General features: G+C 39.9%; 1 protein-coding gene across 6 annotated transcripts in view; it reads right to left on the bottom strand.

Annotated features, from left to right (window-relative positions):
* Nucleotides 1-23,140, bottom strand: part of KIF4A (kinesin family member 4A) — a 91,123-nt gene that overhangs the window by 42,376 nt on the left and 25,607 nt on the right. For all 6 annotated transcript variants that reach the window (XM_074323590.1, XM_019748006.2, XM_074323588.1 and 3 more), the window contains 8 exons: nt 18,661-18,777; nt 17,855-18,030; nt 16,448-16,509; nt 8,990-9,122; nt 7,263-7,321; nt 7,043-7,148; nt 2,512-2,568; nt 1,337-1,522 (listed from right to left, as the gene is read on the bottom strand). In XM_074323590.1, coding sequence (XP_074179691.1) covers nt 1,337-1,522; nt 2,512-2,568; nt 7,043-7,148; nt 7,263-7,321; nt 8,990-9,122; nt 16,448-16,509; nt 17,855-18,030; nt 18,661-18,777 — 896 coding nt within the window. The remainder of the gene's footprint in view (nt 1-1,336; nt 1,523-2,511; nt 2,569-7,042; nt 7,149-7,262; nt 7,322-8,989; nt 9,123-16,447; nt 16,510-17,854; nt 18,031-18,660; nt 18,778-23,140) is intronic.

Raw genomic sequence — 23,140 nt, 5'->3', positions numbered from 1 at the left:
CGAAGGAACACCTTAGAAAGAAATCCTGCCATTTGCAATAACATGGATGAAGCTGGAAGGCATGATGCAAAGTGAAATCAGCCAGAGAAAGACAAATATTGCACGGTGTCACTTATCTGTAGAATGTAATTGTTTTTAAAAAGTCAAACTCATAGAAATATGGAATAGAATGGCGGTTGCCAGGGGCAAGAGGGGGGATGAAATGGGAGTGATATTTGTCAATGTGTACAAACTTCCAGTTATAAGACGAGTAAGTTCTGCGGAGCTAGTGTATAGCATGGTGACTGTAGTTAAGAATACTGGATTGTATACTTGAAATTTGCTACGAGAGTATATATCAAGCATTCTCACAATAGAAAGGTAACTTTGTAAAGTGGAAAAAAAAAGAGAAACGGCTTAAAGAACTTAAAATTATAAGCCTAGGGAACAGGGGAGAAGGTAGATTGCTTTCGTTTTCTGAGTACTGTACTATTTGCCTTTTACAAATGATATACATGCATTTGTTTGACATAAATAAAAATTAACTTTTAAAAAAGTTAAATAAGGCTGGGATAATAAAAAGGCAATACAACCTCTGTTGGCAACTCAATTATTGTTTTGGAAGCAACCTCTTTCCTAGGGGGAAAAAATGGCAAAAATCATTTAGTAGAAACACGTTTCACGTTTTTCTTCTGAAAACGTAAGGGAGCTGGTGGTACACACGCATGCATATTCTAGGGATTTCTTGACGCCAGCATGTAGAACTTCGGGGGTGGCAGGATGGAGCTGAATGGAAAAACAATGCACCCTTCCTCCTGCCAGGCCTGCTAACATCCCTCCGTGAATGGGGGAGACAGGGCTACAAGGCAAAATAAGGTCTGGAGCCAGGGGAGCATTGTGGGTAACTCAAAGGCCAAAGGCTTGTCCTTCCTTAAGTAACGACATATCATTAATTAGCAGGGATCACTAGAACCCCCACTGGGAAGAACAGTCACTTGATCTCTATGACAAGTCTCATAACTGACACTAACTCAGAACATCTACTAAGACATATACCTTTCTCAGAAGCCCAGCATGCTTATCTGAGAATTTCTCCAAGTAGGGATGATTTTAATGATAACATTATCAAACTATTCACGAAACCTATTGCAGAAGGTCAGGTATTAGATTCAATGAACCAAAAGTATGGGTTCCCTATCCTGAATGTATTCTTTTTTTTAACTATCAGTACAACTCCAGCTGAACTACACACATTACGTTGTGCTGTCATCGTCAGAAATGGTGTGCCTGTTTTCTTCCCTTACGATTGAAGAGGGACGGGAGACATTCACAAAAGCTGCCATAGGAAAGATTTTACCTGGTACTGGAACTGAATGGGCTGCAGCTGGCTGTCACTCTGGGTCATCTTCCTGGCTAGGGCCTCTTTCAGGGCCAGGGCTTTATTCAACTCAACCAGCTCCTTAGACATCTGAGCTTGACGGAGAGCATGTTGCGTGGTGAAGGCAGCTGAAGACCTGCTGCTCTCTGGACTGGTTTCCACTTGCTGGAAAAGATCAGGAAACGAGCGACTGGAGCCCCTTCGGCCCAGCTTCAGCACGTCCCACAGCTCTTCTCCGTTCCCAGGACCTCTGTCCCTTTAGTACGGTGGCTTCCCACATAATAACTTCAAACATCTGAAGGAAATTGACCTAGCTGATTTCCCTACGCTCACAAGCACCTTATTTCTTATCGCCTTTAACTGACCTGTTAGAGCGAACTAAGTTTCTTGTTCTTTTCTTTATTGCTCTGGTTAACATTTCTCACTTTGCCTCGTTCTCAGGGGTCCTTAGAGGACAGAGGGTCTGGAAACGGTACTTTAGGAATGGTGGAAATGGAGAAGAAGCTTCATTTACTCTCAGAGCTGACCTCTGACACCGATTTATGTCCATCATCGTTCTTTCAGAATATGAAAACTACCAGTATATAATTGCTTTCGGGAGAAAAAGCTGTGTCAAGCAAACCATTGTCCAGCTTTTCATTTGGACTTTGCCCGATGACCTTTAGCCAACATCTAAAACATTTGATCTATTCTTGCAACTTGAACACTCAAAATATTTGCTTTGGTTCTTTAAGCCCCTAACCATCCCATCCATAGAAAAGTACGCTGAGAAGAAAAGTTTCTCGTTCCATTTCTCCTCTAGTGCTTTTTAGACCTTGCCATGATTTCCTAATTTGTTCCCTTCGTCATGTTAACTGGCTAGACAGCTGATGCAGAATTCTAGCATCTCACAAGAAATCAGTTAGCCAGATGGCAAATATGGAACGTGACATCCCTGTGAAACCCTGCCACCCCTTTCCAGTTTACCATTAGAGACAGAGCCTACCCAAGTTAGGGATTTTACAAAGCTGAGGTTTACACTCAAGATTTCGGGATTTCCAAGGCATTCCGTGGAGGATGGGAGCAATCAGGGCTTGTCTTCCCCAGCTGAGTGATAAATTACAGGAAATGGCAGTTAAAGCTCCCGGTTCTACACAAAGGGGCCAGTTACTTACAGCTTCCGGTTCCACTGCAGTATCAATGGATGCAGCCATGCAAGCAACAGTTTCATCCTGCAATGACAAGTGATATTTCAGTTTAGGAAAAGATTCTGAACTGAAGCTTACCAGTGGATTGGATACTGGTTATTTCATTTTTTTTTTCAAGATAAGAGCGACCATTTACGGTGCTGGGCTCATTTGTAGTCATGTACACTCCAAGAGCCACATTTCCATTTCCCACCTCTCAGGAGTTTGTCTTCTTTGTAAAGGTTGATTGTGCATTCTATGTAAAACACAGTCATGAGGCAACTGACATATTTATTGCACCTCTCTTGCTTGGCCAGAGATTACTGGGCCAGACTGAAACGCTTAGCCCTTCCAACAGGCCAAACTTTAACCCACTTTCTAGACTCCACCCTTTCTTTTTATGTTTTTACCACTAAATCTACTTCCGTAATGTCCAGGCCTCACCAGTTTTCATGGACACACCATCCTAAGAACAGACATATCAAATAAAGGCGATGCAGCAGAAAAGGGAACAGAATAAAGGGTTCTTTTTGATTTTTATTTTACAGTCGGTCAAGGTAGCAAGAGCCGACCCTATAAGGAAATAAATGCCACAGGTGGATACCCCAGAAAAATGTTCTCATGAAGTCAAACATAGTGCAGCCTCTGTCCCTCTTATATTTAAGAACTGAGCATATGTCGCTACTCCAGGCAGTGGTTATTCGGAGGGAAAGGGCAGGCACTGATTCCCTTCCAGAGAAGGGCACCTTCCTTTCTTGGGCATTGGAACAACTACCAGAAGGGAAATCTAAAACCACTTACTAGGACTAATTTGTTCATAGGCCAATATGCGCAAGCTCTGTTCTCCCCACTGAAATTTAGACTTCATTTGGCAATTGCAACACGGATTACCACTTCTGTTTAAGTGACTGTGCAAAGCCCTGGGAAGAAAGGATTATTTCCAGGAAGTCACACGATTAAGGGGGTCATAGGTCATAGAAAGAGCTATTGGCTCAATAGCAAGAAAAGAATTTAGGGCTAGCACCAGGAGTCTCTGCACCAGCCCAATGAAATGGTACATAGCTTTGAAATGGTACATAGATTTGAAACTTAAATCTCAGTACCTTTAAGGTAAGGAGTGAAGAGGCCCTTAGTAAGTGCTATTTGTAAAGCACTTCCTTTATTCTGCCCAGAAATTTTCAACTAGTGAGACTCAAAGAGAATTCAAAGGAAGCTCCAACGTTCCAACATCTTTTCTCATCATGCTTTATAGTACTGGTGATTCTTTAAGGGCAGGACATATTAAATCCTTAAAAAAAAAAACACGCCAAAACAGAGCACTTCAATATATTATAGGCTAATAGTTACATTTCCTTCTCTCCCGTGTTTTAAGTTTCAGCAAAAGGACTAGTTATAGACCCATCCTAGATTAGTAGGGCCTATAACACTGGCTTTTGGAGACTTTTTCTAGTACCTTCCAGAGGGTCAGGATCAAAGTAGATGGGTTATCCCTTAAAGAAGACATGTTGTTACTATGGATTTACCTTTTGGCCCAATGACATTTCATAATGCTAAGGTTTCAGCTTTGGTGACTTGTTCTACATAATCCTAAATGTAAATGTATAACAATAAGATTTATTTCAGTCTAAACACCCCTTTCTCCTTTATCCTATGGCTACAACTGAGAACCTTTTGTAAGGTAAAAATACCTGATTTGCTAAGTTGGTGGTCAGGGGAACAAGGCTAGGGTACATTGAGCTACAATACCCAGCAATACCTTCCAAAACGAAATTTGTGCTTGTAGGATGTAGGCAATGCCATTACCAAGCATACAAAATGCTTTTTATGGAACTGGTCTTGGAGGAGGGAATAAAAACACATAAAAAATTGATTTTGTGGGAACTGAAAGGACCGCATGAATTTCCTCACAGGTAACTGTAACAAGGAGGTTTGCTTGAATTATATTTTAAGGAAAAAAATGGTACAGTTTAGTGCTTACAGCCCCAGGAGGAAGATCTGAGAACAATGGTTGCCTTCATAACTGAACAGGGGGTGTTCACCCGCCACTTAAAATGAAAATAGTTTTAATCCAGAACGAAGGGCACAAGCACTTACATTTTAAACATTTTGTCTTCACTGTAGTGAGTCTTAATAAAAGCCACAGGATACATTGTTTTGTAGTTCCAAAAAAATATGTAGTTGGGAGGGTCGCCAAACAATAGGTATGAGAACTCTCATTCAAGAGTCCAGCAGGAGCCATAGGTGCAAGGGCCTATTCTGCCTAACTGTTGACAAAGGATGGAAGCCAGGGACTTTATCAGCTAGTGGCAGTCTTTAGCGCCCTCCCGCTGCATGGCCAAATGAATTTCAGTGGCGGACACAGCGATTGTACAGAGTTCTCTGAGACAGCCACCACTCGCAACTTCCTCTATATCCACACTGGGCACCAGTCACAGTGCCAGTTGCTCACCTAGGATGTGCCTTCTCTTATTTTATTAACTTGGGTCTGTGGGCTTCCTTGTTCACCTTTCCCATGTGACTCGAAGCCCCAGAAATGAGGTGGTGTGGTCGTATACAATAAACAATGGAGCCCTGAATCACTCTTCTGATCTTAGAGGCTTTGGCTCCAGTAGGGTTCTGCAGCCTGGATTATTTTTGTTCGGAGGCAGCTCGCACAAGGTGTTCATCCATCAGATGTTTCAGCTATTTTGAAGCGGAATTGTACATGGTGAAATAGAACCTTGAGATGGCCATTCTCTGGCAGGTACTCTATATGCTCACCGTGTTCTAAACTTGCACACCTCTCTGTTTTTGTATACACCTTTTCCTCTCTAGACCGTCCTTTCCCTTTTGTCTGTGTGGCACTCATTCATGTTTGAGGACCCAGTTTTGTCTGTGTGGCCTTCCTGAATTTTCTAGGCAGTAATCACCCCTTCCTTGTGCTCCTACCATGCTTTGCTCAAATTGCTATTATAAGAGGATGAAAACAGACATAAGAGCCTTCCTAGTTTTCATTGGCTCCTTTCCCTTTGCCCCTTGTTTGCTCCCGTCCCACTTGTGAGCCGTGACCAACTCACAAACTACAAGGCTGGCAAGAACAATTCTTGAAAATAATTGATAGTTAGTGGGGTGGCACTTCATGGATGTTCCTGAGCAAGAGCTGTGAAAATGGTAACAGCCTTCCAGCCAGTTTCACCACAATGAACAATGAAATCTGCTACCTGAGCCAAACTGCAGGTAACCACCTGAGTCAAGGCACCACTGGAGCATGACGGGCACTCTCTGAGTGCATTCGCTGGATAACTAATCTTGATTTGAGTCACTTCTTTGGATATTAATACAGTACTTAGCATGGGTACATAGTTAGTGAGTGACAGAAGTGGCTTCAGACCAGGGTTTGTCTGGCTTCGGAGCCTGCTCACGAAGTGTTGTGTAGTACTACTTATTTTAAAACATGGCTTTCTAGTCTTTTTGTGAGTTTACTCATTTAGTTTATTGGAACTGGCCATACTGACCCTTCCCTCCATAACACTATACTGTATTATTTTTATTGACTCTTTGGAGCAAAGTCTAGGTGTGGATGATTTTGGAATACCCTTCTGACAAGTCTAGGAAACACTGGGTAAGACCTAGGGTGGAGAATCACTGTTTTGGTATAATTAAAACCTCTGCTCTGGGTGATGAACACACAATGGGATTTATAGATGATGTAATACAGAATTGTACACCTGAAATCTATGTAATTTTACTAACAATTGTCACCCCAATAAATTTAATTAAAAAAAAAAAAACAAAAAAAAAAACACCTCTGACCGAGAGCTAGGAATTACCACCAAGCATTTACATACATATGACTGCTTCCGAATAATACACAAGAGGGGATAGATGGAACCTAACTCCTTAACTAACCATGAGCCCTTAATATAACATGATTCCAGTAAAAAAGTACATATGCCTTAGGCCTCAGATACAACCATAAAAAGAGGTTTTTTAGGGTGGTGGAATTATAAGAATTATCCTGCTGGGAAAAACAACAAATAACTCCTTCCCAAGCCCACAAGGACTCCTTAGTTCTAAAAATAAATAAAAATGGGAACTTATAGCAGAATGATCATTCAAACGAATTTGTTACTGCTTATAAAGGAGAGCTACAGTACTCACTGGTTCTAAGCTATTTGTCAGAACCCAGCTTATTTAAAATCGGGGTGTGGTACAAGGCCTCTTATTAAGTTAGCCTACACTGAAAGGACCACAAATCAATGACTGCAGCTCGTGCTACCCAGGCAATTCTGCACTGCTGTGTTGCTGCTTCCAGTATTTGATTTTAGAATACTGAAATATTGACGTGTCATTGCATATGTAACCTATGAGTGATTTACCAAATTCATATTCAGATCATATCCAATGACCCATGATCTCTGTCCTCACATCGCTCACAGTCTGCTTGTTTCAGCAAAAGGCACAGTTAGACATGTTTATACGCGTCAAGGAGAAGGACTGAAAGCAACCTGGCAGGTGCCACTGGCCCCACTTGGCTTACCGCTATCTGGGTGATCACTTGCTGTAGGTTACGAACCATCTCTACATTTTCTTTTAATTCCTGGTCTTCCAAAGTCTCCACTAGCTTTTGAAGATCCACTTTGCAGCTGAAAATTCAAGCAAAGGAACCCAAGGGTTAATCACAGTGTGAAGGCCAGAGGGGGCAGGAGTAGATGGCAAGGTGGTATAGGTCAGTACCAAATGTCTGGTAGGCAACTTACGCCGCATGCTGCCTGAGCTCTTCTAGCTTGGCATTCATCTTTTCATTCGCTTGTTCTGTCTGCAACAAAGACCCATGAGATAATCAGTGGCCGCGCCTGACAGCCTTACATAATTATGCCCTCTCTCTGCTGCTATGGGTTAAAACCTAGGTAGAGAGGCTGCCTCCTTTGCTGGAATGGCAGATTTAGTGGGCTTTGGTTATTTAGTGAGAAATGTTGTTTTTTACCAGTCATGGAAATTAGCCTTTCAGTCAACATGAGCTACTAAAAATAGCACCCAAGCAGCTGGGTCTTATGCCACGAAGCTCAGACTATGGGTGGAGCGTGAAGCCTCAATTCCAGAGAACTTTGCAACTGGGGGAAAAAGCATTACTTCTTGGCATGCTACCCCCTGCTGTTTGCAGAAAAACCACTTACTTGAAGCTGCCTCCCACACTATACTGTTCTCTGCCCCAGCATAAGGGCATTTCAAACATAAAAGGGCCTCGCACTGAGTATGAGCTGAGTTTTTTCAAGTTACACCATCTCATGTGGTAGGCTAGTTTTAGCAAAAGAAAGCAAGAAAAGGGGTGAGGCACAAGCATGAAAGCAGGGAAGAAAAAATGGCAGAGGCAGCCATGTTCTGGGAATGTTGATGGATAGTTTCCATTTTATTTCAATCACAGTATCTGTAACATGCTAGATGCTGTGATAGATTTGGGAAGCATAAAAAATGTTGTGCTTATTATGAAGTTCTTGTAGGATATCAAACGATAAGCCTATTGGGCAGCCACTGTAAGAACCTTATAAAGGTCAGGTGGGTATGTGGCTAGAATAACAAGCACTGTCTGTTACGTCCACCATACATACACCTCCTCTAGAGTGACTTCAAAGGCATAAAATGCAGCATGGATGCAGAAAACTGCATATAAAAATCCCCTCAGTCCCATTTCCCCCCTTCGACTAGTGACGGGCAATCCAGCGGACGGAGGATGTGGCCCCCTTTAAGGGAGTCTTTAAGCAGCTTGCCCTTCCTTGACTAGAGAGCACACTGACGCATGAAGGGGTGTAAATTACAGATGTTCAATTACATTTTGGTGGAGACTCATTTTCACTCTGGCAATAGTTGTGCTATCAAAGACTGAATTGTACTGAGACTAGTGCAAAAACGTTAGTGGTAGAGCCAGCATGCACCAATCCAGGATGTTACCAGACAGGTAGCAGTAAACAGACCTGGTGTGATGGGCTACGTAGTGATCCACTGTCTGGAAATTAACCATACGTGAAAGGAATTAAAATTAATTTCCCAGCAGTTCTATCTCACCATGGCAGCATTTGGGATGGGACTGAAATGTGACAATGCTAGGGGAAAGGAGAGAAACTAAAATCTTATTGAAGGGATAGGTATTGCTTGGTATTCTGGATAAAGATCAGGCAGGACTTAAGGTGACTCAGGGACCTGGTTCTTTCCTCTCTGGTGTTTTAGAACAAATCTCTTTCAAAATGGGATTCCTGTAGACTCTTTGTGGTGGATACATAGGTGTTCACTATACAATTCTTTTAACTTTTCTGTATGTTTGAATATAAGGCCATGTAGTTACTTCAAGGGGCTCCGTGGGGCATATGGTAATACTTGTCCATCTCTTTCCACAGAATTGGTCCCTCGTAATGAGTGGCCTGTCAGCTATTTCAGAAACAAAAACTAGTAAATGTTCAGGGTTGTTAGCAGCTTGGTCTCGGGGCCTCACCAGAATGATCCTCTCCAACATCTGGGCTGTCTGACCAGCTGCCTCGCTCAGACCACGACTCAGTTTTTCATTCTCCTCTATCAGGGACTGGTTCTTCTCCATCAAAGACTGGAGATTCTGAGATGGTTCCACACTAAAACAAAGAAAGTAACGGATTAGAAAAAAGTACCTGATTGATAACACCTATATCAGAGGTCGAGAAAAATACATCGCATAGGACTTTTGGGTAGGGATGTGGTTTAAAAATTATTCCCAAATTCTAAGTGGGGGGAATATAATCAATAATGCTGTAAAAATTTTGTAGGGGGTCACATGGGCACTTGTCTTATTAGGGAGACCACTTCATGGACGGTGTAGATGCCTGACCAGTGTAGTGTACACCTGAAGCTGAAGCTGAATAATATGGAATGTCAACTACAATTAAATATATATATAGTCACAGGATGTGGAGTACAGCATAGGGAATAGAGTCAATGGAATTGTAACAGCTACATACCATGTCAGAGGGGTAGTAGATTGGGGGAGGGTGGTTATCACTGTGTGAGGGGTATAAATGTCTAACAATTACATTGTTTTACACGAAAAAATAAAAAATAAAAAATTACCTCCAAAGTCTAGAAAAAGTGTGTCTATCACAATGTATTCTCCTAGTCAGGTAGTACATTGGATGAATAAGAAACAAATGCCTGAAATACTTTAAATTAATGATTTGGAGGAAGATAATTATAATTCAGGGCCACATATGGTTGCAACAGAAATGACTAAACTTTACCCTCGGCTCTTGCTTTAGGACCTTTCTATTTGTACCACGGAGGTAAGAAGTGAAGACTAACTATAGGCAGGACACATGTTCTCTCTTCATCCCACTCTCAATCCATCATTAAAAATTAGGGAAGCAGGGAAAGAAAATGCATGGAGGAGGCAGAAATGACACTGCTCAGGGTCTAAATTGAACCTCTTCAACTCAGTCCATAACCTATTTCTATGAAGTTTAGGGAAACAGCATTTAAGAAGTCAGAAAGTTGAAATGAGGAGTGGTGGCCACTAAGAGCACATTTCACAATTCTCCATAAATAAGTGCTGCCTTCTGAAAGCGTGCCTTCCTGAATCTGATGACCCACAGCCCCCTGTTCATTTGTCAATCATTTTGAAAGAGCTTAGAGTGGGTGGTGGCAACAATGCTGTCCATTTCAAATAGGAATGGAAGGGAGGGACAGAAAGAGCTTGAAGGGTACATATAGATAAGAACCTTTGGAATGTGTGCAGATTACTTGACAACAGTTCCAGACTAATGAAGCAGACCAACAAGAAGTACAGTTGCTGTTTTTTGTTTGTTTGTTTTTTTAACAATCCACTGGGATCAATTGTTCAAAAGACTGGAAATTAGGACTGGTGGAAAGAAAATCAGAAAAAATATGAAGATTTGATCTGAAGGAGACTGAAGGGAAAAATGAATGGTTGTCAAGGCTACAATAAAGAGAAAAAAAGACAGGAAACAGCTGTTCTCAATCTCAATAAAGCATAGAAAAGGACTGCAGGAACAGATGCCCTCTCACCCAGCTTAAAGCCTCCATGAATTCTTATGGAAGATCTTACCATGTTCTTTATCAAAAAGTTCATAGCTAGGCACACCATAAGGTCTCATATCACATTGCTGAGAATTTACTAAGACTCTTATGATGGAACATTCAATTAAAATGTGGATTATAAAAATAAACTACCAGTAAATTTAGTGTTATTTTAGATGGCTCTGATATTTCCTTGTTTCCTTATTGTTATTAAACTGAAAACTTCCATGCACCGTTTATGAAAGTTGACAAGCTCCAAAGTAATGATAGTTTTTATTAAAATATAGTTGACATACAATATTATATCAGTTTCAGATGTACAACATGGTGCTTTGATATTTATATAGCTTATGAAGTAAGCACCACAATAAATGTAGTAACCGTCTGTCACCATACAAGGTTATGATATTATTGACTATATTCCCTGTACTGTACATTACATTCCTGTGACTTATTTATTTTATAAGTGAAAGTTTGTACTTCTTAATCCCCTTCACTCTTTGTGCCCATCCCGTCACTCTCCAACCCCCAAAGTAATAACACTTTTAATTCCATAGCGTCTTCCCCTAAAAATTTCCAAGGTTTCTCCAAATGGGGAAAAATACAATGGAAAACCAATGTTTCCTCTTTCACATACTATTTAATTGTCTGTGCTAAGAATTCCAGTTAGCTGAGCATGTGCGAATTGACAAACACTTGCAGAAAATCAATACAAAAGCTTTAATGACACACATTCAAAAAGAAAAGCATATAATCCAAAGACAAAAAGCAAAAAACAAACAAACAAACAAAAATACCCCAGGTATGTAAACTGTACATTTTGTAAAAATCCTCATGAAATGTCTCTAAAAACATAAATATACATTTCTGAGAAAAGAAGTAGCATCTTTATTTCTCCGTAAAACATAAACAATTGAGTTCAATTGTTTAATTCATCAACTGCTTCTTAGAATCTATTACTTTGGCAGCTAAAACCATATCCTGTAGTATATTCTAGGTAGCTAGAAGTCTGGAATGCCCTTCAATAGTCTTGTACTATGTGAAACAGGTCTGTGCTAAACTGAAGGCAAAGAAGATGCCAATTGCTTCTGAACCAGGTTTCTTTATCCAGCATTCTTAAAATATTATCAGGAAACCAAGATTAAATTACCCAAAGAGGGAGAATTACAAAGAGAAGGGTGATCATCTCTGGGTAACAAAATTATGGCAATTTTTCAGATTTTTACAATACTTTTATAAAAGTCCTGAAGAAGCAATGTATCACTTTTATAATCAGAAAAAATGGTTATGAGTTATTGAAAAGAAGGATATTAAAAGAAAATAGGCTCACACCATACACAAGAATAAACTCCATGTGAAAAGTGAGATGTGAAAAATAAAACCAGCATAAGGACTAGAAGAAAACACGGGCAAATCTCTCTTTCACCTTGGTGCAGGGAAAGGCTTTCTAACTACGAATCAAAATCCAGAAGCCACGTGAACAGTGTAGCTACTTTGGAAAACAGTTTGGCAGTTTCTTAAAACGTTAAATATGCAACCCAGCAATTTCACTTCCAGGTATCTACCCAATAAAAAACATATGTCCTACAGTGTAAAAAAAAAGTGAAATAAGAAGAGAAAAAAACCAAAAACATATGTCCATACAAAAACTTGCAAGTGAATATACATAGCAGCATATTTCATAATAGCCAAAAAGTGGAAACAACCCAAAAATCCATCAGCTGGTGAGTAGATAAAATGTGGTCTAGGAAGACAATGACATACTATTCAGCCATGAAAAGGAATGAAGTACAGGTACCTGCTACCTACTGCATAGATGAATCTCACAGACATTACAGGTGAAAGAAGCCAGACACAAAGTCCGCATACTGCCTGACCCCATGTACGTGACACGTCGGTAATGGGCACGTCTCTAAAGACTACAGCAGATTAGTGGTTGCCTGGGGCTGGGAGTGGGCAAATGGCATGAGAGATCTTTTTGGGGTAACAGAAATGTTCTAAGATTGGATTGTGGTGATAGCTGTACAACTCTGTACATTTACTAAAAATCACTGAATTGTACACTTAAGATGAATGAATTTTAAGGTATGTAAATTATATCTCAATAAAGTTGCTAGAAACTCCAGAGGCAATATAGAAATGATTGATAAACTTTTTACTACATAAAAATTAAAATGTGTTGCATGACAAAGAAACACCATAAACAAAATAAAAGGGAACAAACTAGGAGAAAACATTTGTAACACACTACAGATAAAGGACTAATATCACTAATATATAAAGAACTATTAAAAATAAGGGCCAAAATTAGGGTGGCTATTATAAAAAGAAAACAAAACCAGAAAATAAGTGCTGGTGAGGATGTGGAGAAAAGGGGTTGAACCCTTGTACACTGTTGGAGGGATTGCAAATTGATGCAGCCACTGTGGAAAACAGTATGGAGGATTAATTAAAAAATTTAACAGAATTACTGTATGATCCAGCTATTCCACTTCTTGGTACATACCCAAAGGAACTGAAAGCAGGGTCTTAAAGAGATATTTGCACAACTATGTGCATAGAAGCATTATTCACAATTGCCAAGAAGGGGAAGAAACCCGTGTCCACTGATGAATGAATTGATACACAATATATGGCGCGTGTGTGTGTGTGTGTGTGTGTGTGTACCATATGGTATATATCGGGGGTGCCAAAAAATGTATACAAGTGGACACTTTGGTCAACATTGCTCAAGCAGTAGTTGGCCATAATCAGAAGTGTCTGGACGCTGATGGGAACCACTTAGAGCACCTCTTGTCATTGCAGAAGTCAAATGTGACTTGTATTCATCTTTTATTTTTGGTACATATTGAGTATTACAATTTTAATAGTTTTCCTTTCTTAAAATGCGTATATACATATTTGGCACCATATTATTTATATATATACATGTACTATGCAATATTCTTCAGCCTTTTAAAGGAAGGAAATTCCGACACATGCTACAACATGGATGAACCTTGGGGATATTATGCTACACGAAACAAGACAGTCACAAAAGGACAAATAGTGTATGATTCCCGCCATGTGACGTACTTAGAGTAATCAGTGAAAGTAGAATGGTGGTTGCCAGGAGCTGGGCATGGGGGAAATGGGCAGTTATTGATAAGTGGTGCAGAGTGTCGGTTTTGCCAGATGAAAAGAGTTCTGGAGATGGATGGTGGCGGTGGTTGCACATCAATGTGAATGTACTTAATCCACTGAATTGCACACGTAAAAACGGTTAAGGTGGCAAATTTATGTTTTGTATATGTTACCACAGTTTTTGAAAAAGAGCCAAGGGATCAAAAAGCCCAATAGAAAAATGGGACACATGAACAGACAATTAACCTGAAAAAGAGATAAAAGTGGCCCTGAAACAGGAAAAATGCTCAAACCCACTCACAATTTTTGAAAATGCAAATTAAAACACTGAGCTAGTATTTCTCAGCAGTGGTAAGTACATTCACATGGTTGTGCAGCAGGCCTCTAGAACTTTCTCATCTTGCAAATCTGAAACTCCACACCCATTAAACAACTGCCCCCAAGTCTATTCTTTTACAGCTTTCAGTCATGGCTCTTATTTATAGAATGCTCTTAACCATCCCTATATGCACATAGAGCTTCGCCTGTATCTTCTTCTAGTTCTCTTGTGGGTTCTTTCTTTCTTTTTAAAATTGTGTTAAAGAACATACAACATAAAATTTACTATCTTAACCATTTCAAGTGTACAGTTGAGTAGCGTTATGTATATTTACATTGTTATGAAACAAACCTCTAGAACTTTTTCATCTTGTAAAACTGAAATTATATACCCATTAAACAACAACTCCCTTTGTGCCCCCCCACAGCCCCTGGCAACCACCATTGTACTCTCTGTTTCTGTGAATTTGACTGCTTTAGCTATCTCATATAAAGGGAATCATATACTATTTGTCTTTTTGTGACTGGCTTTTTTCACTTAGCATAATGTCTGCAAGGTTCATCCATGTTGCAGCATGTGATAAGATTGCCTTTCTTTTTAAGGCTGAATAATATTCCGCTGTATGTATATAACTTTTGTTCATCCATTCTTCCATCGATGGACACTTGGGTTGCTTCCACCTCTGAGTTACTGTGAATACTGCTGCTATGAACGCGAGTGTACAAATACCTCTGCCAGACCCTGCTTTTAATTCTTTCAGATATAGACCCAGAAGTGGGAATGCTGGATCATATGGCATTTCTATTTTTACTTTTTCAAGGAAACTCTGCACTGCTTTCCATAACAGACATACTGTTTTACAATTCCTCCACCAGTGCACGAAGATTCTAATTTTTCCACATCCTCCTTGCCAATTTGTCATTCCGTTTTTTTTTATAGTAATGGGTGTATAGTGATATTATTTCATTGTGGTTCTGATTTGCATTTCTCTGCTCTGAGTATATCGTTTGGTATAACTGACTCTTACACCATCATAATATTTCACATACTCAAAATACAAACAAACAAACAAACAATTAAAACGAAGATGTAGGGGGGACCCAAAGTGGAATAGAAACGTTGACTGTGGGAAACAGTATCTTGCCTGGATACTCTAAGCCTCAAGACAAAAAGAACTGTCCCTCAATGACGTGATCTAGTTCACAGAAGTGTTGCTCACAGGGGTATAGGCTAGCAATTCTGAAACTGTGTATATACTCGAACTGAACAAGTAAATAGTCAGAGAAAAAAGTTAGAACTAAGGAGGGAGAGGCTAATATGAACGCTGTAGTGTTGGACTGGAATCAGAGGTATCAGTATAAACTCGTGCATTTTCATATGTATACAGTCAGATATAAAAGTGTATGTATGAGTGTATGTGTGGGTTACTACATGTGCACATACTCACTGACAGGGCCTATAGTAGTGACACCCCAGCCACAATGAGCACACCTAGTACCCCATCTGGGTTCTAAACACCATTTTCCACTTAAAAAACAACAACCCCAGGGCTCCTTCCAGAACTGGGGTGGGGAAAATATAAGATGGGTGTGGACCATCTTGCGGAAATGTTGAAAAAGTTGAGGGTATGGTAAAGAACACAAGAGCCACCCTAAATTATATAGATGTCCAACCACGGTGCTGTATACCTTAAACTAACATAACATAATATTGAATGTCAATTGTAATTGAAAAATCTAAAAATGGGGCGGGGAAAAGGTGAAGGGGAATAAGAGGCCCAAATTTCCAGGTATAACACAAATAAGTCATAGGGACGTATGTACAGCATGGGGAATATAGTCAATAACACTGCGATAGCGTGGAACGGTGTCAGACGGTTGCTGGACTTATCATGGTGAGCACTTCTTCAGGTGTAGCAATGCTAAATAACTATGGTGTACCCCTGAAACTCATAATATTGTATGTTAGCTGTATTTTAATAAAATCTTAAAAAAAAAAAAAGGGATATTTATTAAAAAAAAAAAAAAAAAAAGAAGAAGAGGAACACAAGAGCCACCCTAAAGGAGCTCCTAGTGGACAAAGCAGGAACAATCTGAGCAATAAAGCAAATAATGACAGTACTGGATATCAACCCATAGGACAAATAAATACCCACGAGTCTATGCATATATGAAGAAAACATCAAGTAAATAAGTGGGGGAAAAGAGACAGGTCTTCCATATAATAGAATTCTAATTCACACATTCCTAAGGGCAGAACCCATGTTTTTCCCATTATATCAGCTTGCCTCAATGGTAACTAGCTAAGTCCTAAACAGTCAGCAAGTTTGGTAAGATCCCTAGCTTGACACCAAGTGCTACCAGAAACTTTATTGTATCAGGAAAAATAACCACAAGGAGAAATAGCCTCTGCTAGAATATACATTTAAAATTAACCTGTGATTCTTACTTTATAGATCCAGGCAATGTACCTCCATGGGCTTGTAGCAACAAGACCTGTAGTTGTTGCACCTGGGAAATGCAAAGAAAAATAGTCACCAATCAAAAGCAACTTCTCCTTTTATCAGTGAAATTACCAGGACTACCAGCACTAGTAAGTAACCAGAACTAACTAGGGTCATTTGACTCAATAGCAATGAAATCTAAGGCATATCTTAGGTACTACAGAATGCACCAGGGTTTGTTGATTAAAGGACAATGAGCATAACATGAATAACTAGTACTTTGATAACTAGTACTGTTCACCTAAGCATTTCAATGAGTTTTTATTGGGCATCTATTTTAAAAAAATCAAACTCAGCCCTGGGCTTGGCAGTGTGGGGGGAATAGGAGAAGCAGCTTTTCCTTGTATTCTTCTAGCGGATTTTCTAAGTCTTTTTTGGTTCATCTTTGCTCCAAGAGACCCCTTATCAACCAGTCCCTATTCTCAATTTCAGTTTCTCCCAACTGGTTCTTTCATGTGTTCAAGTCTCTTCCATATTTTAAAAACAAACAGACCCACATCCCTTGACCCTTGACTACCTACCTCTTGTCTTCCTTCATCCTATCTTCTTGAAAGAAGAGCCTATCAGCTTCCTCCACTTCCTCATGTAGCACTCACTGTCCATCCAACCACATTCTGCTCCTTAGCAACTCTACTTAGATGTCCCCCTTAGATGTCAAATTCAAAATGCCCTAAACTGAATTTCATCATTTCCATTTTTCAACCTGACCCTGTTTTTCCTCCTGTATTCCCTGACTCACTGACTGCTACTACCATTTACTCAGTTGTCCTAGCAAGAAACCTGGGAACCAACCTTGATTCTCCTCACCCACCTTCCCACATCAAATTTGTTACCAAGTAAGCCCTATACATTCTACCTCCTGGTTTCCATCCTAAGTTTGTCCTCTTCTCTTCATCTCTGTTGCTACTGTCTTTAATCCAGGCCACAGTTCTCACCTGGGTTATTATAACAGCCTCATTCATTTTCCTATTTCTAGTTATGCCCACTTTTAATCCACTTTCTTTAGACTTGCTAGAGTCTATCCCTAAAACATTTCACCATGTCACTCTCTTAAAATCTTTCAATGGCTCCCCATAGTTTTGACAAGTCATATGAGGACGTTCAGGATCTGATTCCTGCCTATCTCTCCTGCCTCACCTCTCACTGCTCACTTCTTCTTCTTCAGTGAAATCTCCAATGCTACGCCCCAATCTTAAATGTGTCACCAAACATGTTAATAGGAGCTACTTTAAGATTTCCCCAAACTAACATAATGCTCAACTAACATCTGTAAACTTCGGGTAGAGAAGCTGAGGAACAAAAGCTCTATCATCCCACTCACATTCTTTTAATTGCTTTCATCAAATTTATACCTGTTGTTTCAGATGACTGAGTTCAGCTGTCTGTGGATCAATATTAACAATAGGTTTATTCTTGATTTTTCTTGCTCTGTCAGCATAGCGAAGTGTATTTAATGTTTCCTCTAGATTGGAGTCAGCAGGACTCACGCAGGCTATCATAAGAGTATGGCTATTACCTCCTAGAGAATCTGAAAAAGAACAATGGGGGGAAATGAAATCAAACAAATAGGACACAAGCAGAGCTGTCTACGTGGGCCGCGGACTTCAAAGTCAGAGCTGTAAGAAAAAAAAATTGACTTTCAACCAATTTCCTACTACTGACAATATAAAAACACAAAGATTTCTGATGTATAAAATAATAGTTGGGAATCCTACTGCATGTGTCATTCTTGAGAGAGACTAAGTGCAGCAGTTGATCAGGTTAAAAGAACTGGGGCCAGGCCCAAGCAAGTTCCGAGCTACTGTGGGAGTTAAACATTCCTGGGATGCCCCCTCTAGGTAGATTTGAACTCTCCAGGGAATTCTGCTTCTCAGCACTAAGTAATAAAGAAATAGTAACGAAGTTCATTTTGAGGTCCAAAGTACTAAGTACAGTTGGCATTCTACAAATTGCTTGGCTCTCAAAGCCACATATGAAGACATCTTTCCATTGTTTTAGAAGCCTGCTTGCCAACAGGTCTCTTTCCTATTTATCAGTTAGACAGCTGTGTGTGTGATAGTCCAAAAACCTGGACTATCTGTATTACATAATGGAGCAGGTATTTTGCTTCCTCAGCACTACCATTCTGAGTCACTGTCTCTTAGTTTTAGAGGCTTACCTTGAAGCAGTCGAGTCAACTTGGAATCTCTGTAGGGCACAAAGCCACCCTTTTTGTCATCTCCGAGAGCACTGATTACGTTTCCCAAGCACAGGAGGCCTCGGTTAATATTAATGCCTAATAGCAGGAAACAAAATTTCAATTGCTTGGTAAAGCATCTAACATTTTACATCCATTTGTCCTGAGAAAGGTAAAGAAATAAAGACCCCATAGAAATATTCACTCATCGATCTTAAGGAAAATTCTTGATCCTGTTCACTTTTCTGAGAGTGACTCTAAGAAGGTTCAAAGGACAAAGTTCCAAATGTTCATTGCATAGTTGAGTCTGTTGGCACTTCTCGCCCTTTCCCATGGGACAGATAACTACCACTACATCAACAACCATTTGCAGTTATTTACTTTTTATATCCATTATCACACTTAATCTTTAGATTAATGCTGTGAAATTAGATGAACAGCATTTTTATCATCTAATTATCATTACTACTAAAGTGCCTGCACAGGGGCAACAATAATGATGAAAGTGACAAGAACAGCTAAGTGAGTGTTTACTAAGCTATAGAGTGTTTACTATAAGCCGGACACTGTTGTAGGTACTCTATGCATATTAACTCATTTAATCCTCATAATAGTCCTATAAAGTAGGTATAAAGTATGATTATCCCTGTATTGACAGATATGAGAGTGGAGGCACAGAATAGTTAAGTGACTTGCCTAAGGTCACACAGCTAATAAGGGGCAGAGTCAGGATTCTAGTGGAGGCAGCCTGGCCCCAAAGTTCATGATTTTAATCTCTATGCTCTATGGAAATGAGCTAAGCTGCTCACTTAGAGGCACCAGGTACCTTGGAAAGAGGAGCAAGTTGAGTCTAAGAAGAGGGCATTGGTAGAAAACGTATATAAAGAACTCTGGAACCTTCAAGTCTCCCCTCTAGAGCCATGCAACTACTATGTCCCCATTCTCAATTATTTCCAGTCTACCCAATGGGATCGTCTTTCTAATATCCATCCATTAAATGCTGATATTTAATAGACTCATAGATACAGAGAAAAACTGATGGTTATCAGAGGGGAGGGGGTTGGGGGGCTGGGTTAGGAAAGTGTAGGGATTAGGCATTGCAAATTGGTAGTTACAAAATAGTCAAGGGGATGTGAAACACAGTATAGGGAATATAGTTAATAATGTTGTAATAACTATGGTGGTGTCAGGTGGGTACTACAGTAATCGGGGGATCACTTCATAAGTTACGTAAATGTCTAACCACTATGCTGTACACCTGAAACTAATATGAAATAATGTTGAATGTCAACTATAATTAAAAAATACATAGTCATGGGATGTAAAGTACAGCATAGGGAATACAGTCAATGGTATTGTACTAGCTATGTACAGTGTCAGAGGGGTAGTAGAGTTGTTGGGGTGATCACTTTGTGGTGTGTGTAAATGTGTAACCACTATGTTGTTTCGTACACCTGAAACTAATAAAAAATGTTGATATTCTCTTGGGACTGTCTTATACTCTTTTCTTACTATGTATACTCTCCCTGCGTTATCTCATCCAAGCCTAGAATTCCAATAAATACCTATATTAACGATTCCCTAAATGTGCATCTCCAAACCAGACCTCTTGCCTTTTGTCCAAAGCTATATTTTGGCTGCCTGCTGAATAACCTCCACTGGCCTGTGCCCACGTAGCACTGCACAAAAATATTCAACAAAGCAGAACTCATCTTTCTGTGCAATTCAATGTCACTTCCAGTACTGTTCCTTCTCATTGTCTCATCATCTAACCAGCCACCCAACAAACAGCAAACCTGAGACATCCTGGATGTTTCCTTTATTCTTACTCCACACACCTGAGTGTCTTCACTGTACACTTAGCAAATATGTACAATGCTGTAGGCAGTCTGCTAGGTATTAGAGATACAAAGAAGAATAAGCAATAATCGCTACCCTCAAGGAGTTCACAGTCTATAGGGAGACACAGACAGACACACACAAAAACAAGTAATTGCAAATATAATGTTAAAGGAAGAAATATGCACAGCAAAAATGGCTTCTCATAGGAGGGAGTGGTCAAGTTTGTCTGGGAAGGTACAGGAAGGCTTCAGAGGAGAATTGAAATTTTGGGCTGAATTGTGAAGGATGACTAGGACAATGCGACAGAGGAGGTAAGGGGAGGAAAGAAGAATGTAAGGGCATTCCAGGCACAGGAAGTAGCAGTTGTCAAGGCCCATGTTTGTGAGAGAGCAGTTGACATTTCAGAAGTACAGTATGGTAGTTCAGTATGAATACAGCACAAGTTAAGAGATGGAGAGTGACAAACAGTGAGGCCAAAGGACAGCTAGGGACAGGTCATAAAGGGCATGACAGCTGTGTCCTGCTCAGGTATTTTTATTTATTCTGTAGGGCAGCAGTTTTCAAATTGTGTTCCTCAGAACCTTAGGATACTTCAGGGAACCACAGAGATACTGCAGAGTTTCTGCAATTGCAATTTGGATTTTGTTTTAAAGTTTTTTTTATTGTGGTAAAATACACATAACATAAAATCTACCATTTTAACCATTTTTAAGTGTAAAGTTCAGTGGCAGTAAGCACATTTACATTGTTGTGTGGTCATCACCACTATTTAAACTATTTTAACTATTTTTAAAATTGCATTTAGGGCCGGTCAGGTGGCTGATGGTTGGAGCACCGTGCTCCTAACGCCGAGGTCACTGGTTCAATTCCCACATGGGCCAGTGAGCTGCGCCCTCTACAGCTAAGATTGTGAACAACAGCTCTCCCTGGAGCTGGGCTACGAGCTGGGCTGTGGTGAGCAGCTGGAGCTGGGCATGAGCGGCCAGCAGCCGGAGCTAGGAGTGGCCGGCAGCCAGTGTGAGTGGCCGGCAGCCGGTGAGAGCTGCCCTGAGCTGCTGAGCAGCCGATCTCTGTGAGCAGGTAGAGGTGGTAAATAGCCTAATTGTGTCAATCATTTAGCAATATGCACATGTATCAAATCATCGGTTGTACACCTTAAACCAACATACGAGTATGTTATACGTCAGTAATATCTCAGTAAAGATGGAAAAAAGATTAAGTGAGACAGTGCATATGAGACACTTAGCCAATGACACTCAAAAAAAAAACCCAAACAAACAAAATCATGGCTTCAGTGCTTCCTGTAAGCCTTGTGAGTGTTGTGTCAGGCTTTTATAATTATTATACCACACAAGTTAGGAAAGATACTGTTAGAGATCCAATTTTGGATTTAAATGTTCTATCATTCCTCATTGAAGCTCCAGGATCAGTTTAATAATTGAAGAGAACCCCGAGATTGTAAAGTGGGCTGTTAAAAAATGTTTATAACTCACAAGTATGTATCAGTGTGAATCAGGATTTCCTTGATAATGTGTCACCAGAACAAATGATAGGAAAAATTAGATGCAAAACCTTAAATAAAATTGTAACTGTCAGTCAGAATCCCCATGAAACCATACATTAAGAATTAAGAATATGAAGATTTTTGCAAACCACGCCTCTGATAAAGGGATAATATCCAAAATATAAGGAACTCATGCAACTCAACAACAAAAAAACAATCCAGTTGAAAAATGGGCAGAGGACCTGAAGAGACATTTCTCTAAAGAGGACATACAAATGGCCAATAGACATATGAAAAAATGCTCAACATCACTAATCATCAGAGAAATGCAAATAAAAACCACAATGAGATATCACCTCACACCTGTCAGAATGGCTTTCATCAACAAGACAAATAGTAACAAGTGTTGGAGAGGCTGTGGAGAAAAAGGAACCCTCATACACTGTTGGTGGGAATGCAGACTGGTGCAGCCGCTATGGAAGGCAGTGTGGAGGTTCCTCAAAGAATTACGAATAGAATTGCCATATGACCCAGCAATCCCTCTCCTGGGTATCTACCCCAAAATCTGAAAATGTTTATCTGTAAAGACATATGTGCTCTAATGTTCATTGCAGCCAAGACATGGAAACAACCAAAGTGTCCTTCAATAGATGAATGGATAAAGAAGCTGTGATATATATACACAATGGAATACTATTCGGTGGTAAGAAAAGATGAAATAGTACCATTTGTGACAACATGGATGGATCTTGAGAGAGTAATGCTGAGCGAAACAAGTCAGACAGAAAAAGCAGAGAACCATGTGATTTCACTGATATGTGGTATATAAACCAAAAACAACAAAAGAATAAGACAAACAAATGAAGAAACAAAAACTCATAGACATAGACAATAGTTTAGGGATTACCAGAGGGTAAGGGGGGTGGGGGGCTACAGAAGAGGATAAACAGGGTCTAATATATGGTGATGGAAAGAGAACTGACTCATAATGTGCGATACAGATGATATAATACAGAATTGTTCACCTGAAATCTATGTAACTTTACTAACAGTTGTCACCCCAATAAACTTTAATAAAAAAAAAAGAATTAAGAATGTTCACTGGAGCCTAGTTTG

Source organism: Rhinolophus sinicus, chromosome X, assembly GCF_036562045.2.
Source record: "Rhinolophus sinicus isolate RSC01 chromosome X, ASM3656204v1, whole genome shotgun sequence".
In the NCBI taxonomy this organism is placed as follows: Eukaryota; Metazoa; Chordata; class Mammalia; order Chiroptera; family Rhinolophidae; genus Rhinolophus; species Rhinolophus sinicus.
Note: the sequence above shows the minus strand (reverse complement) of the source record. Positions and strands in the feature narration are given on the sequence as shown.